The following is a 15319-nucleotide window of genomic DNA, read 5'->3' as shown; positions in this document are numbered from 1 at the left end:
GCTTGTGGAACTTAGATTTTTTTTTAAATCCTGTTTTCTGTTATTTTAAAGGAAACCTCACTCACCTTGTATACTATGAAGTATCATTTTTTTCGGTTTTTACACTTTCCCTCTCTCCCCAGGTTCTCCTTTAGTGGAACAGCAAGAACCACTTTCACCAGTTATGACCAACGGCGAGGAGAAATCGTCTGAGCGAATAGCTAAGCTGGTTGAACCCCGCAAATCCATCGGTGAGTGACAGAGAGGGAGAGAGATGGGAATGAAGGAACTATTGTTGTCATGAGTGCTTCACAGATGAAAACTTGAAACACCCTTACGCTCATACCAAGGATCATAGCTCAGCCTTTCCATCCCCATAGCCTGTTGCTGAAGGTTGTATCTGCCATCTGTTGTGTTGGTGTACTTGGCAATAGCTGTAACTCCCACTGAGCTACGAGGGTGATTGATGCTAGAAAGACATTTTCCTACAGTCCCTTACTGACCAAGAAATACCCAAGCAGCTGCAGTGTGTGGGAAATGTCAGGCCACGCATTGCATGGTGTTCATGTGCATGCATTGATGTGAATGTGCACCAGAGACAAGATGCGGCAACTCGCTGCTTGGAGATTTAACTTGCAGATACTCCAGGGGATGAACTGAACACTGAAAAATGGCAATGCTAGTAACTCGCAAATATAAAATTTTAACTAGCTAGGACTGGGGGAAAGTGATTTATCTGGAGCTGTCAAAGGTAGATAGGGGGAGGGAATGTGTGTGATCAGTAATGCTAGTTGCGAGAAGAATGGGGTATGTTGTCAAAGTCTCTTTTTTGGTGCCAGAAATAGGATCCTAAGATGTCTTGGAGACCAGATCTACACAGCAAAATATAACATTGATTAATACCGTGCTAACGTTGTTGACTTCCCCAAAGAATTCTAAGAATTCCAGAATGGTGACGGTACTGAGGCCTAACCAACACACAGAACGGACGTAGGTTGTGGAAGGGACTACACCACTGCAGATGGCAGAGGAGTATTATATTTAAAGGGCCTGTCTGTAAAAACTCCCTGCAAGTAGAAAACTAGCACAGCAAGTTCTAGTTTTGCCTGTTCCCAGTTAGTTTTCTGTTCACGGGCTCTTTTACAGACAAGACCCTACCCATGTGTATTGTCTAAAGTGGTACAGTCCAATTTTCCCATGCTTCACGTGTAGGTTGGGATGCCAGGTCTCCTACTGTGGCAGGAGACCTCCTAGCAATCCCATCTGTTGCCTGCTTGCACCTCAAAGGCTTACAGGGGAAATGGGGTGGGCATGTTGGCATTGCGCAACATTGCTTTTGGCCAAAAATGGAAGTGATGTCAGGGCATCACTCTAGGATTTGCAAAAACTGCAGTTTAAGCATGGAGTTTTGGCAGATTCTAGAGTGTCACCCCTAACATCATGACACCGCCTCTAGTACTCACTGGAAGTGAGGTCACACACCTATCCCTGCCCCCTACATCTTCCTGGCGTCTCTACCTGTAGGCTAGCCCCAAGAACTCTCTTTCATAGTGTTAAAATTACTAGGATTCCCTGTGGGGGAAAGGGAGCCTTTTAAGTCCTCAGTTGTTGCCTTTAGGATTAGGCATGATGTTTCTCTTTGGCATTGTGATCTTAATTGGGCTTCTGACCCTTTCCCTTCTCATTGTGCCCAGACCGTGAAGCTGAGAGCGAAGAAGAGGAGGAGCAACAAGAATTGAAAAAGCCCACAACAGATGAGGTATCTATGTAAGGTGACTTATTTTGACTTGTATCCCAAAGCCTCTGGGGACCTGTATGTTGTTATAACCAGGCCTTGGGATAGAACGAGACTTCGGGACGAACGTGGGGTTGCCGCTGAAAATGGCAGCCCTGTTTTTGAGTTTTCCATCTACTTCCCCTTGTAATCATCACATGTTATATGACTGTGTGTTTCCCCTCTCCTTCCGCTAATTGCCTATATCTTGGAGAAGGGAAATGTGACATGATCTTGTCCCATCATATGTCTCCGTTCTAGGAGAGGAAAGGAAAGACAACATGGGGCTGCCATTTTCAGTGGCAGTCCTGCATTTGTTACTGCATCTAATATTGCTATCAGCTTGTTCAGAGCGTGGGAGCCCCATGTAAGCAACTCTGAAATTTCTGAACTACGATGAGGACAGAAGTTAAATTTTAAAAGCTGACAAATGAGGGAGCTTCCAGGGATGCCCACACACACATAAAAAAAAAAAAGAATAGTAGTTTCTGGATTGAATGTTGTCTGCTTTTCATACATCTGTTACTTGCATACAGCTGTTATAGCCTTGTAAAGCAGAGAGAAGTTATCAATCCGTACAAGTTTTTACTAGGTCTCCTGTTGACACATTCTGTACTAGTCATTGGGAAATTGACTGCTTGGGGCGGGGTCACAGAAACAGTTGGTTCCTAATTTACAAAAGCTTATTTGGTTGGTTAAATGGGGGAAAAAGCTCTCGATGGCTATAGGCAAGTTTACTCGCAGTTATTGACTAGAGCAGGGGTCTCCAACCTTTTTGAGCCGGCAGGCCCCTTTGGAATTCTGACATAGGGAGGTGGAGCCAACAAAAAATGGCTGCCACAGAAGACAGAGCCAACCCAAAAATGTCAGTGAGGTTATCCATAACTTTGTATCTCTTTAACACTTCAGGCCGAAGCTCTGCCTAACAGAATCCCTTTTTAAACAAATGTAATGTTTAAAACTATTTTCTTGCTTGCATACCTTCAGTTATGCAGTGAAGATCCTTGTGCTATGGGGAGAGCGGCTGCTAAATTTTTTTTTAGTCTGATAAGCCAATCAGATCTCCAGTGGCCAATAAGAAGCCCTACTGGGCAAAAGCCCCACCTGACTTTTCCTCTTTTTTAAAAACACTTGACAGGTATCAGGAAAGGTCTTGGTAGGCAATGTGGTGCCTGTGGGCACCACGTTGGGGTCTCCTGAACTAGTGCTATGTATGCACAAAAGTTGGAGTTCTTCTGCTCATGATGACAGATTTTTCTGAGGCAACCTTGCAGGTTGATAAATTATTCCAGAGATGTTTTGCCTGTTTCTCTTTCTTGGAACGATCTGGCTGGGAACTGAAAGCTGCCTGGATGCCTCAGATAATTTTGTTGCAATCCCTTCACCAAGAATATCTGAACTTCAGTTCCTTGCTAAGCAAAACTTGAGTAATTAACCAACAGCAGTGGTAGAACACATGCAAAGCTGTTTTGCATCCTGGGACAGGTGATTTCTGGTGGGATGCTTTGATTGCTAAATAAAGATCTGTCATGGCTTTCTCTCAGCCCTGGGAACTAGAGCTAAGATAGGAAAATTTGGGGATAGAAAATTCCCAGCATCTTTGCAAAAGTATATTCCTATGCATCCACAACAGTTGAAGCCCCACCCCCAAATTTAATTTGCAGGAGTAATAAATACATAAGTTATAGTCATTATATTACCTAAAAATTAAATAGCTATCATTCAACACTAATCCAAATAAGTGAAAAGCGCCTTTAGAAAGTACCATTTAAATTATATCATCTTTCAATGAAATTCATAAATGGTGGTCAGACCTGTGGAAGATTCCTCAGGGTTTTTTTATTGTACACACTCAGAGCCAAGCTACAAGAGACGAATTACACGAGGAGGAGCACATGAAGGGAGTTGCATTGTTAGCCAGATCAGAAGGCTTTGTCAATTTCCCCTCTCTACAGAGCTAGGGAGATCTGCTCAGAGGGTTTGTTAATTTCCTCTTTGCCTCCCAAAGGCTGTCAGTTTCACTTCCCCTTCTAAGAGGCCAAGAGGAAATAAACAAACCTCCTGAGCAGTGATCTCCTTGGCTCTGTAGTGAGGGGAAATTAACAAAGCCTTCCGATCTCTCTTAAAACTCAGCTTCCCAACTAACATTGTGACTCCCTTCACATGCTCCTCCTTGAGTAATTCGTCTCTTGTAGCTTGGCTCTCAGTTATAGTGACTGTTTTGTTTCCACGCTTTGACCAAACTAGTTCTTTAACAATGGTCACTTTGTTTACACTAATTCTTAGATATTGGAATATTTGCAGTTGTTAACAAATACTTCCTAATTTTTTCCCCCCACAGAGCTGTCTAAATATCCAAGCAAACTCTATAAAAGATTTGGTAAACTATAATGAATCTTATTCCTAATCAAACATACAATTGTTTTCCCCAAAGGTTTGGGCACTAGGACGGCGCTACCAAATGTGAAAAAATCGACTTTATTCTGGGAATAGTTTGTCATAGTTACCCAGATACATTTTATCAATCCTACATGGAATTGAATACGTTGACTTATATTAATTTACATTCAAATTTTTGCAAATTTCCATTTGGGTAAAATGTTGAACAAATGCAATGCATCAATGAATGCAACATCTTTCTCCAGCTAATTCTGAAAATTCTTCCCTAAATGGTCTCCTAAAAATAAAAGCAGTTTATAAATTTGTGACAGTAATCCTTTTCCTTTCATCTTGTTTTCAATGAAAGCTTCAGAATTAGTCAGTTTTATGTGAGATTTCATATTGTTTCATGAACACATTCCATAATTTCATGAATATAATTGCTAAGCTGTAGATATTCAAAGCAATGTGGTATTATTACTGCCTTAATTACTTCCTTAATTTAAACAATCCAAACTTCTCTTCACCCCAGTACAAGAAATAATCTCCATAAAATGGTGTCTTCTTCTAAAGAAAAGCATCATTCTATACAAAAGGGGTTAAGAGAAGACCTCGATGGATTTAATAATCTTTGACATTTACCCCCATGCTTCCAGTGGCAATAATATCTTATATCTTATAATTGAAATAATTATCCCGCTGTTCTTTAATATATGTGCTTCCCGCAAGAAGGTAAGACTTGAAAGATTTCTTTTCATGGAATGATTTAGCCCCCTGACACTTTAAACTTTAAACAATTTAACTTTTTACATAATTATCAATGCTCCCCAATTCAACTGATATACCAAATTCTAGTAGAAATAAGAGTAATGCACGTTCAATTTCTTCTATAGTTATCAGTTTAATGAGGTACTGTCTTCAGTATTATCTGTGCTACTGATTCTTACCATGTCTGTCCTTGTAGAACAAGTAGTTTCTTTAAAACAGGATGCATATCTATGCTATATCTAAGAGTCCTGTTCATTCAAAAGCTGTCTTGTTCCTTGGATTGAACACCTGTCCTCTTTCAATTACCTTAAAATGTGGCTCTGAAGAGACCCCATTTGAATGACATTTTCTACTTTATCTCAACAACACAGTAGGTGATAAGTCTGATAAAAAACAGTCCTTTCTTTACATTCTTAATTTCTAGAGTATGAAAGTTGTACAAGATAGATAATTTTCTCTTTGAAATAAAGTGTATCAAATTGTCTTCTTCTATCTGCAGAATTGACACAATAATACATCATATCACTTAATATATCATCTGACCTGAATCCCATCGCCGGGTCTAGGAGATGCTCTAAATAAGCTGTTAAAATTATTTATTTCAACTTTGTCAGGGATTCCTCTTACTTTAATTCTGTTTCTCCTGTACCTGTTATCTACTTGATTCATCTACTTCATACTTTTGATCTATTTTCAGACTGTCTTTGCGGCTACACGCTTTCAGATGATACATTTATCTTTCAGTTTTCCTATTTTTGGTTCATCTGCGATCTCTTCAGAAAGTTATAAATCTTGCATAAGACATTCTTTGAAATCTTCTGTTTCTTCAAATGTATTTGGCAAGGAGGGTGAACTGGCCAACATTCTCTCTTCTTTAGTGGGAGAGTTTTTTCTGTCAGGAAGAAGGACAAATTCATTCAGTTTTCACCTCTGCTGCAGCCCTTTCTGTCCCGGTACATTTTGTGTACCCGGGTCCTTCAATCATGGGTATCACCTTTAAAGGGAAGAAGGGAAAGGTGGGCGAGATCCACGTGGGCAAACTCCTTCCATTCTCACCACTGTAGAATCTGACTCATTGGATCTTTAGCCAGCAGCCACGTATGAGTATGATTCACTCTGTCGTTCAATACCAGACTTACACAAGAGTAGACAAGAAAATATCTTTTGGCTCAGGCAGCTGCATTGACATCCTGCTCCTCCAAAGCAATATTCTAAAAAAGGAGAAAGAATGGACTCGCAATTGAACTTGGAGCTGTACAGATGTCCATAGTCAATTGTGATACAGTCCTGTATGGAGTTGTATCTGGGGCTGCCAAGTATGGACCCCCTCACTCAAACATCGTGCCACCAATCCCATGGCTTGCCTAATTCCATGGGCTCCTAGGGCTACTTGGCTTTTTGTGCCCCTCCTTCCCTTGGAAACGTGGGCTATACCACCGCAGAGAATCCCTGGGGATTGTTCATTTTAATGCGACTCCATCCAATTTCCCTTGTATATATAAAATTAGCAGGTCAGGACTAGCCTTTTGAAAGGGTGACTTCTGAGGAGCATGCAGAGCTTCCTTAATTTGTTTCCTAATTCTGCTACTGATGACTGAGAGCAGAACCACAAGTGACAAAAGGCACAGATTGGACACTTGTCAGCTTCCCTCAAGTTTTGGCGGGAAATGTAGGCAGCTTGGCGGAATGTTGGACAAGTGACAGTTGAAAAGTCCATTGGACAGCAGTCAGAGAGCCAAGCTGCAAGACCAGGATGCCTACATTTCCCATCAAAACTTGAGGGAAGCTGACAAGTGTCCAATCTGTGCCTTTTGTCACTTGTGGTTCTGCTCTGACATAATTTTTAAAATTGCCCTCTCTCTGGGTTACTTCTCTGTTCCTTTTTTTTTTTTTTTTGAAAAATTTTTATTGGGTTAGAACATTTTTATTTTTACATTACAATCAATTTTCCCCTAATTTTTCGTTTCTAACCCCCTCCCTTTCCCCCCCTTTTGTTGACTTCCAACAGCTTTCCCACCCTCTGTCCCTTTTCCCTTACTTCTATTAAGTTCCTCTGTCTAAAACAGATATACATTCTCCATTATATTAAGCAGTACATCTATAACTCCTTTACTTATTATACACCCAAGTTATACGTCTTTAGATAAACAATTTATCCCATTTTCCAGTTTTGAATATTTCTATATTAACCTATATATCATAAACCATAAAAATTTCCCACATTTAAATCAAACAATTTGATTTGTTCTCTATATATTACTCATTTCAACTTTTTATGGTAATTCTATATAACTCCTCGCATAATCAATCAATTTAACTCTTCTGTACATTCAGTTTGGTGCATATAAATCTTATCAAAGAAAGAAAATATTGTTAGTTACTCAATCCTCATGTTTAAACCTTGTCATTAATTATTCTCTATCAATGTTCTATCAGTTAACCTATACATATCTATATATATATCAATCTATTAATCTAACTGCTTATAAATTCACATTTCTCTTCCTCCCCCGGTAAAGTCACCCCTCTCTTTTATACTTTTATTATACTTCAATAGTTCTCAAACTGCCACAGTTTTCCTCCCACCTCCCATTTCTTCTCCAGATATTGTTTCAGCTTCTCCCAGTCTGTGTTAAACTGCCCTGAGTCCAGATCTCTCAGTTTTCTTGTCATCTTATCCATTTCAGCCATGTACAGCAATTTGTAGATCCAATCTTCCATAGTTGGCACTTCTTGTACTTTCCATTTCTGCGCATACAAAAGTCTAGCTGCTGCAGTCATATAAAAAATCAACGTCCTATGATGGGCTGGAATTCCCTCCATTCCCAAATTTAGCAGCAGGAGTTCTGGGTTCTTATTTATTTGAAACTGTAAAATTTCACTCATTTCTCTTATTATTTCCCCCAAAGAACTGCCTTGCTACCTCACACGACCACCACATATGATAGAGGGAGCCCTCATGTTTCTTACATTTCCAGCATTTATTAGAAGTATTCAAGTTCCCTAGCGCAATCTTCTTTGGTGTCATGTACCAACGATAGATCATTTTGAAAATGTTCTCTTTAATATTAATACATGTCGTTGTCTTCATTGTAGTTTTCCACAAGTATTCCCATGCCTCCATTGTTATTTCTTTATTGAAATTTATGGCCCATTTCACCATCTGTGTTTTAACTATCTCATCCTCAGTATACCATTTCAACAGTACTTGGTATACCTTGGATATTCTTTTCTTGTCTTCTTTAAGAAGGGTCTGCTCTAGTTCCGAGTTCTCTGTTCGTATGCCCCCTTTTGCAAAGTCCGAGTTGTATAAGTCTCTAATCTGTCTATACTGGAACCAATCATAGTTAGGTGATAGTTCCTCTTGCGTCTTTATTCTAAGTTTAGATACTTCAATCTTAGTTATTTCTTTATACGTTAAACATTGTTGTTCATTATCCACAGCTCTCGGATCTATCACCTCATATGGAACCACCCACAAGGGGGTTCCTTCTTGTAGGTAAGTTCTGTACTTCTTCCAGATTGTATATAGACTTCTCCTTACAAAATGATGCAGGAACATCGAGTTGACCTTTACTTTGTCATGCCATAGGTATGCGTGCCATCCAAAAAATTTTTTATATCCCTCTAGGGCTAATAGTTTCTTATTCTTTAATGTCATCCACTCTTTTAGCCAAACTAGGCAGATTGCATCGTGGTAAAGTCTCAGATTGGGCAGTTGCATTCCGCCTCTCTCCTTTGCATCTTGTAAAACTTTTACTTTCACTCGAGGCTTCTTGCCTGCCCAAACAAAATCTGATATTTTCCTCTGCCATTTTTCAAATTGTTTAGAGTCTCTGATGATTGGTATTGTCTGTAACAGAAACATTACTCTTGGTAACACATTCATCTTAACTGCTGCAATCCTGCCCAGCCATGACAGGTTCAATCTATTCCATTTAATCAAGTCTCTCTCTATCTGAGTCCATAATTTTTCATAATTATTCTTGAATAAATCTATATTTTTTGCAGTCAGCTCAACTCCCAAGTATTTCACCTTACTAGTTACTTCACAATCCGTTGTTTCCATTAACAATTGTTGTTTCTGCTTAGTCATGTTTTTGCATAATATCTTTGACTTCTTTTTGTTAATGAAGAAACCTGCCAAGTCTCCAAACTCCTTGATCTTGTCTATCACTTTTGGCATGTTCTCCAGTGGGTCTTCTACGATTAACATTATGTCGTCTGCAAATGCTCTGACCTTATATGAATAGTCCTTTATTTTTATTCCTCGTATTTCCTCATCTTGTCGGATTTGTATCATCAGAATCTCCAATACTAAAATGAACAACAATGGAGATAACGGGCAACCTTGTCTTGTTCCTTTACTAATCATCAATTTCTTGGTCAGTTCATCATTCACTACAATTGCTGCAGTCTGGTCTCTATAAATTTCCTTAATTGCTCTGACGAATCTTTCTCCCAATTGTAGCTTTTCCATAGTGGCAAACATAAAGTCCCAGTTTAAATTGTCAAACGCTTTTTCAGCGTCTACAAAGAAGAAACCAACCTCTTTGTCACAACGCTTGTCATAGTATTCAATAGCATTAATCACTGTCCTTAAATTGTCTCTTATTTGTCTGTCTGGCAAAAAGCCTGCTTGTTCCTCCTCTATGACTTCCGAGAGCCACCCCTTCAATCTCTCCGCCAATATCTTCGCAAAAATTTTATAGTCATTGTTAAGTAGTGATATAGGTCTGTAATTTTTCACGTTGGTCAGGTCTTGGCCCTCTTTTGGGATCAATGATATATTCGCTTCACTCCAAGTATCTGGAATCCTTTGATCCCTAAAAACTCCATTCATCACCTCTTTTAGGAATGGTGCCAGTTCATTGGCCATTGTCTTATAAAATTTAGCCGTAAGTCCATCTGGCCCTGGCGCCTTTCCTAGATTTGCGGATTGTATTGCCTTGCTTATTTCCTCGTCAGTTACTTCACTGTTCAACTTATTTCTCCAAGCTTCCGAGATTTCTGGAAGTTTGGTTTTCTCCAGATATGATGCTATTGATTCTTTGTTTACTTCTTTTTTATTATACAGCTTAGCATAGAATTTATAGAAGGCTCTACTAATGGTAGTCTGCTCCAAGTACGTTTTATCTTCTTCACAGATTTTATTTATTATTTTCTTTTCCCTTTTCTTCTTCAATTGCCATGCCAAATATTTCCCAGGTTTATTAGCACCCTCAAACGCTTTTTGATTCAGTCTTTTAAGGTTCCACTCCAATTCTTTATTACTCATTGCTGTTAGCTGTTCTTGAAGAATTTTGATTTCCTGGTATATTTTCTTTTTCCCTGGTCTCTTTTTTAACTGTGCTTCTTTGGCTTTTATTTTCTCCTCAATCTCTTGTCTTTTCTCCTCTTTCTTTTTTCTTGCTCTGCCATTTAAGTCCATTAGTATGCCCCTTACAACTGCCTTGTACGCATCCCAAACTTTATTGGTTGGTACTTCTTTATTCACGTTGTATTGTATAAAAAACTTAGTCTCTCTTCTCAATGTTTCCATATTCTCACTTTCCTGTAACAAGTCCTCATTTATTCTCCAGGCTTTCCTTTTTCTCCTTTTTCCAAATTTCCACATAATTGGGTTGTGATCTGAGCCTACCATCGGCATTATTTCTACCTCCTTAGTCCATAACGCTAAGTCCTTTGAGGCCCAGATCATATCAATTCTTGATAATGTAAGATGCCTTGCAGAATAAAAAGTAAACTGTCTGGTTTTAGGATATTCTCTCCTCCATACGTCTTCGAGAGTCTCTTGTTGAATCAACTCAAAAAAAGGCTTTGGCAATAATCCTCTTTTCTTTTGTGCTTTTGTAGTCTTTTTGTCTAGTTCCAAATCTGTCACTCCATTGAAATCTCCAGCAAGAATTATCTGGTCATATACAAAATCGTCTAAATGCTTCCTTAAGTCCTCAAAGAAGCTTTCCTTTGCACCGTTAGGTGCATAAAGTCCGACTACCAACACTCTCTTTAAGTTCCAATTACATTCCACTGCTACGAATCTAGCTTCCACATCTCTCATAACAAATTTTGGCTGCAGCTCCTCTTTTATATACAACACCACTCCTCTTTTTTTCTTGTTGGAAGCCGCTACAAATTCTTTGCCCAGTTTTCCAGATTTTAAATATTTTACATCCTGTTTTCTAATATGGGTCTCCTGCAAACAAACAATATCACATTTTTGTTTTAGTAGCCAATGAAAAATATTTTTTCTCTTATTCGGTGAGTTTAGTCCATTTACATTCCAAGATAATACTTTACACTCCATATTCATGGTTTTGTTGGTAAGTCTTTTTCATTGTCCTTAATAAATCTCTCCATCTCACGCTCAGATCTGATACGCTTTTTTGCCCCTCCAAACTCAAAGGACACTCCTTCCGGTAACTCCCATCTGTACCTAATGTTCATGTCCTTCAAAGTCTGAATTAACACTCTATATTTTTTCCTGTCCAGTAACACTGATCTGGGCAATTCCTTCATTATGATAATCGTCTTGCCATCGATCTCCAATGGGTCTTGAAATTGTTTTGTCACAATCATCTCTTTCATATTTCTAGTTGTAAACTGCACGATCACATCCCTTGGTAGTTTCCTCTGGGTTGCAATTCTCGAGTTCACACGATACGCCACATCTAGGATAGCCACAATTTCCTCCTCCTCCTTCCCCAGGTATTCAGCCAACACCTCAGTCATCTGTTCTTGCGCTGACTTCCCTTCAACTTCTGGCAGACCACGAAAACGAAGCTGCTTCTCCATGTGTTTAGTTTCTGCAACTGACATCCTCCCCTTTACCGATCTCATCTCTGTTTGTTGCGTTTCTATTAAATTCTCCATCGCGTCTTCTACTGTTTTGACTCTCTGTTTCGTTCCTTGTAATTCACTGCTAATCGTTTCCACGCCTTTTTTCACTTCTGACAGCTCCGACTTTACTGTCTGTGTAACTTCTTTGACCTCTTTAATAAGCTCCAATTTCGTGTCCTTAAGTTCTTTCATCATGTCTATAAGTTTTTTGTCCAAATTTTCTATTGCCGATTGCCACTCTTTTTTCGACATCGTGGGGCTTGCTTTAGCTCGCTCCCACGAATCTGCTCTCTTCCTCAGCTCCGTGGCGTATAATTAAACGTTTTCCTTTTTTTCAAATGTCCCAATCTTTGCCAAAATTAATTTTTTTATATCCAAAATGTCGGGCGTCTTTTCTCTATGGTTTCTCTATGTTATTATAATCCAAGATGGCCTACTTCCTCTTCCGCTGAAGCCACGACCCTTCCACTTTCAAAAATGGCGATTCCCCACTTCCTGTCCAGCCACTCTATTGTTGTTACGCACTTCCTGTCTCCCGTCTTCCCACAGCAGGTCTCGCGATGGTGTCTTTTTCCCACAGCTCCAAAACCACAGGTATTCAAAACAATAGTCCGATTTTTGTAATAACTTCTTTAAACTTAGTCTCTTTTAAAATACAACTCCTGCCGAGTCTTCACCTCCTTTTCACTAGTCTGTTGCAGTTTAAAAATCTACTTTCTTTCCTCTCTGTTTTTGTCAATCTGTCCCGTTTCAAGAGATAGCGATCTTTACCTTCTCTTCAACTTTCTCGGGTTGTAATCGCTGTTTCGATCTTAAATTCTCCTCTCGACTTCCCTCCCCGATCGAAGCTTGGGTATGTAGGTCTTATGCCAACCGAATTGGCCCCAAGATTGCCGCAGAGATTATAGCCGACCCGTCGCAAGGTGGGACCTCAAGGATCGGGGGGGAGACTCCTTGTGTAGAGCCCCCCCTCGTCCGAGATCTAGCTCACCCTAGGGTCTTGAGCGTTCTTTGCCTGCTCCCCGCCTGAGAGCAGTCGGCCGCGGGTTATTTTCACCCCTCCGGCCGGTTAAAACGGCAATCCGGTCAGCTCCGCAAATGGAGCTGCGTTAGACCTCCATGAATCCCAAACCGGAAGTCCGGTTACTTCTCTGTTCCTTGAATGTTTCTTTGCCTAGCCAACCCAAGTGATATCTCACTCTCTCTTTCTCTCCTCCTCCCACCCCTGGTGCATGGCAGGGTACCGCAGGTAGTGAGGCTATCGCCACGGAAGAGATGTCCACATTGGTGAACTACATTGAACCTGTCAAGTTCAAATCTTTTGAAGTGGCCAGCAGTGAGTAGGGGAAGAAAAGTGGGGTGGCTGGGAAGGGAGCATCTTTGCAAAACTAGATGCGTGGTGAATAGAGGGTGGTGGTTTAAGTCAAATCTGCATCACAAATAGGTTTAAATTCACTTCCTCTCCCCTGGAGATAGATCAAGATGGGTAGCCGTGTTAGTCTGTCTGTATCTGTGGAAAAGAGCAAGAGTCCAGTGGCACCTCTAAGACTATCAAAATTTGTGGTAGGGTATGAGCTTTCGTATCTGAAGAAGTGAGCTGTGACTCACGAAAGCTCATACCCTACCACACATTTTGTTAGTCTTAGAGGTGCTACCGGGCTCTCCTCTGGTAGTTCTGTGAAGAGAATTTTTGCAATGAGTATTTTGTGTTCACTTGTCAAGCTGTAATTTGCGTGATTCTCTGGAGGGAAGCTTTGACTGTTCAAACCTGTATTGGTTTTATACTATTACAAAGAGTAGAGTATACTATTACAAAGAGTACCATTAAGAGACAAAGAAAGAAAGAGGGAGGGACTGGTAAGAGACCGATGACAGGGGATTGCATTTAACACTGAACTTTAAAGTCCTGCAATTTTCTTTCCCTTTCCACAAAGAACGCAACAAATCCTACGAGATGTCTTCATTTGTGGAGACTAAAGGTCTGGAGCAACTAACCAACAGCCCCATGGGGGGCATGGAGTTTGTTGAGTATCCTGCTAGGTGTTGTGGGGATGGAGTGGGCGGATGGGGGTGGGGCACAGAGTATGGGGTCCATGCTAAGCAACTGTAGGTAGTTGTTGTGGGTTTTCCGGGCTGTGTCACACTGAGAGATCTCTGTCTTTTGGTGCTACACCTCTGAAGATGCCAGCCACAGCTGCTGGCGAAACGTCAGGAACTACAATGCCAAGACCACGGCAATACAGCCCGGAAAACCCACAACAACCATCGTTCTCCGGCTGTGAAAGCCTTTGACAATACATCAACTGTAGGTAGCTTCCTTCTATTTAAATAGTGCACGGGACAAACTTCTAGTGCTGTGTGCCCCTTTGCTTTGTTTTGCTTCAGCTTCTTGGGCATAACAAGCCAGAGAATCAACAGCTGAAGAGTGGAAGTGGGGTGTGATTTATTCTGTTGATCCAGATGTTAGCCAAGGATCCCTGGGCGGGCAACTCTGTTGGCAACTTGAGCACCAGGAACGATTGAAAATGATTAGTAGGAAAGAAGGTAGGCAGACTGGCATCTTCCTGCAAGCCAGTGCTGTACTTTAAAACCCCACATGGCTTTAACCCTGTCATGGTGTCCGCAAAACCACCCTCTCCCATACGATCCTGTACAGAAGTTAAGATCACAGGGAGAGGCCCTCCTGACTGTCCATCGACCCAAGAAGCTTGTCTGGTAGATACACGAGAGAGGGCCTTTAGCGACCCCCACAGACAAGGAATAATCTCCCAGGGAAGTGTATCTGTCCCCATCATTCCCAATCTTCAGGAGGCAGCTGAAGAAGGGCAGGAAGTGCCTGCTTGGCCCTTGGGGTTCTAAAATCTTCTACTGGAGTGTGCCACAATTTTTATGTATAATACATTTTTGTATAAATGTGGCAGAAAATTCTTGGGGCAGTGACATGACAGGCCACGGGCCTGCTTAGTCCTCCCAGTGTAGCTAGCTTTTCCCGAAATAGAAGCCACTCCTGCACGTATCTGTAGAGCAGTAGCCCCCTCGTTTCTGTTGCTGCCTTGACACCACCACCCCAGATACAACAAGAAGCAACTCAGCCGGATATACCCAAAAGGGACTCGGGTGGATTCTTCCAACTACATGCCTCAGGTCTTCTGGAATGCCGGCTGCCAGTTGGTGGCACTCAACTTCCAGACTCTTGGTGAGTGTCGCCTCGTTCTCCCTCCTCCCTAATGAGGGCTAGGAACATGTTGCTTTTTATAAAAGAGAAATGGTTCCTCTTCCCCGCCCCTGATTTTTTTCCTGCAGGCCCTAGCAGGCAAAACAGAAACAGGTTTATTTTACTCCTGGCAAGGCTTCTGTACGTGTACTTTCTGTGGCAGAGCACAAACTGCGTGGGACCATCGCAAACTTTTTTTCTCCTTTCCCAAATAATAAAGTGGAATCCTGCTGGTGGCTGTTGGATTTATGTAATTTTAATATTGAGCCTGAAGGTTCCTATACCCTACAAGGAGAGAGATTTTGTCTTTGAGGTGGGAGAGAAGTATTTTGGCTTAGTTGGTTACATCACGAGAGGACAAGACT

At 40.9% G+C, this 15319-nt stretch overlaps 1 protein-coding gene across 1 annotated transcript in view; it reads left to right on the top strand.

The window, feature by feature from the left end:
* Window positions 1-15319, top strand: part of PLCB3 (phospholipase C beta 3) — a 69840-nt gene that overhangs the window by 38599 nt on the left and 15922 nt on the right. Inside the window, exons 15-19 of the mRNA XM_054993232.1 lie at window positions 123-230; window positions 1674-1738; window positions 12980-13076; window positions 13675-13768; window positions 14812-14936. Of these exons, the coding sequence (XP_054849207.1) occupies window positions 123-230; window positions 1674-1738; window positions 12980-13076; window positions 13675-13768; window positions 14812-14936 (489 nt within the window). The remainder of the gene's footprint in view (window positions 1-122; window positions 231-1673; window positions 1739-12979; window positions 13077-13674; window positions 13769-14811; window positions 14937-15319) is intronic.

Source organism: Eublepharis macularius, chromosome 1 (assembly GCF_028583425.1).
Source record: "Eublepharis macularius isolate TG4126 chromosome 1, MPM_Emac_v1.0, whole genome shotgun sequence".
Taxonomy (NCBI): domain Eukaryota; kingdom Metazoa; phylum Chordata; class Lepidosauria; order Squamata; family Eublepharidae; genus Eublepharis; species Eublepharis macularius.
Note: the sequence above shows the minus strand (reverse complement) of the source record. Positions and strands in the feature narration are given on the sequence as shown.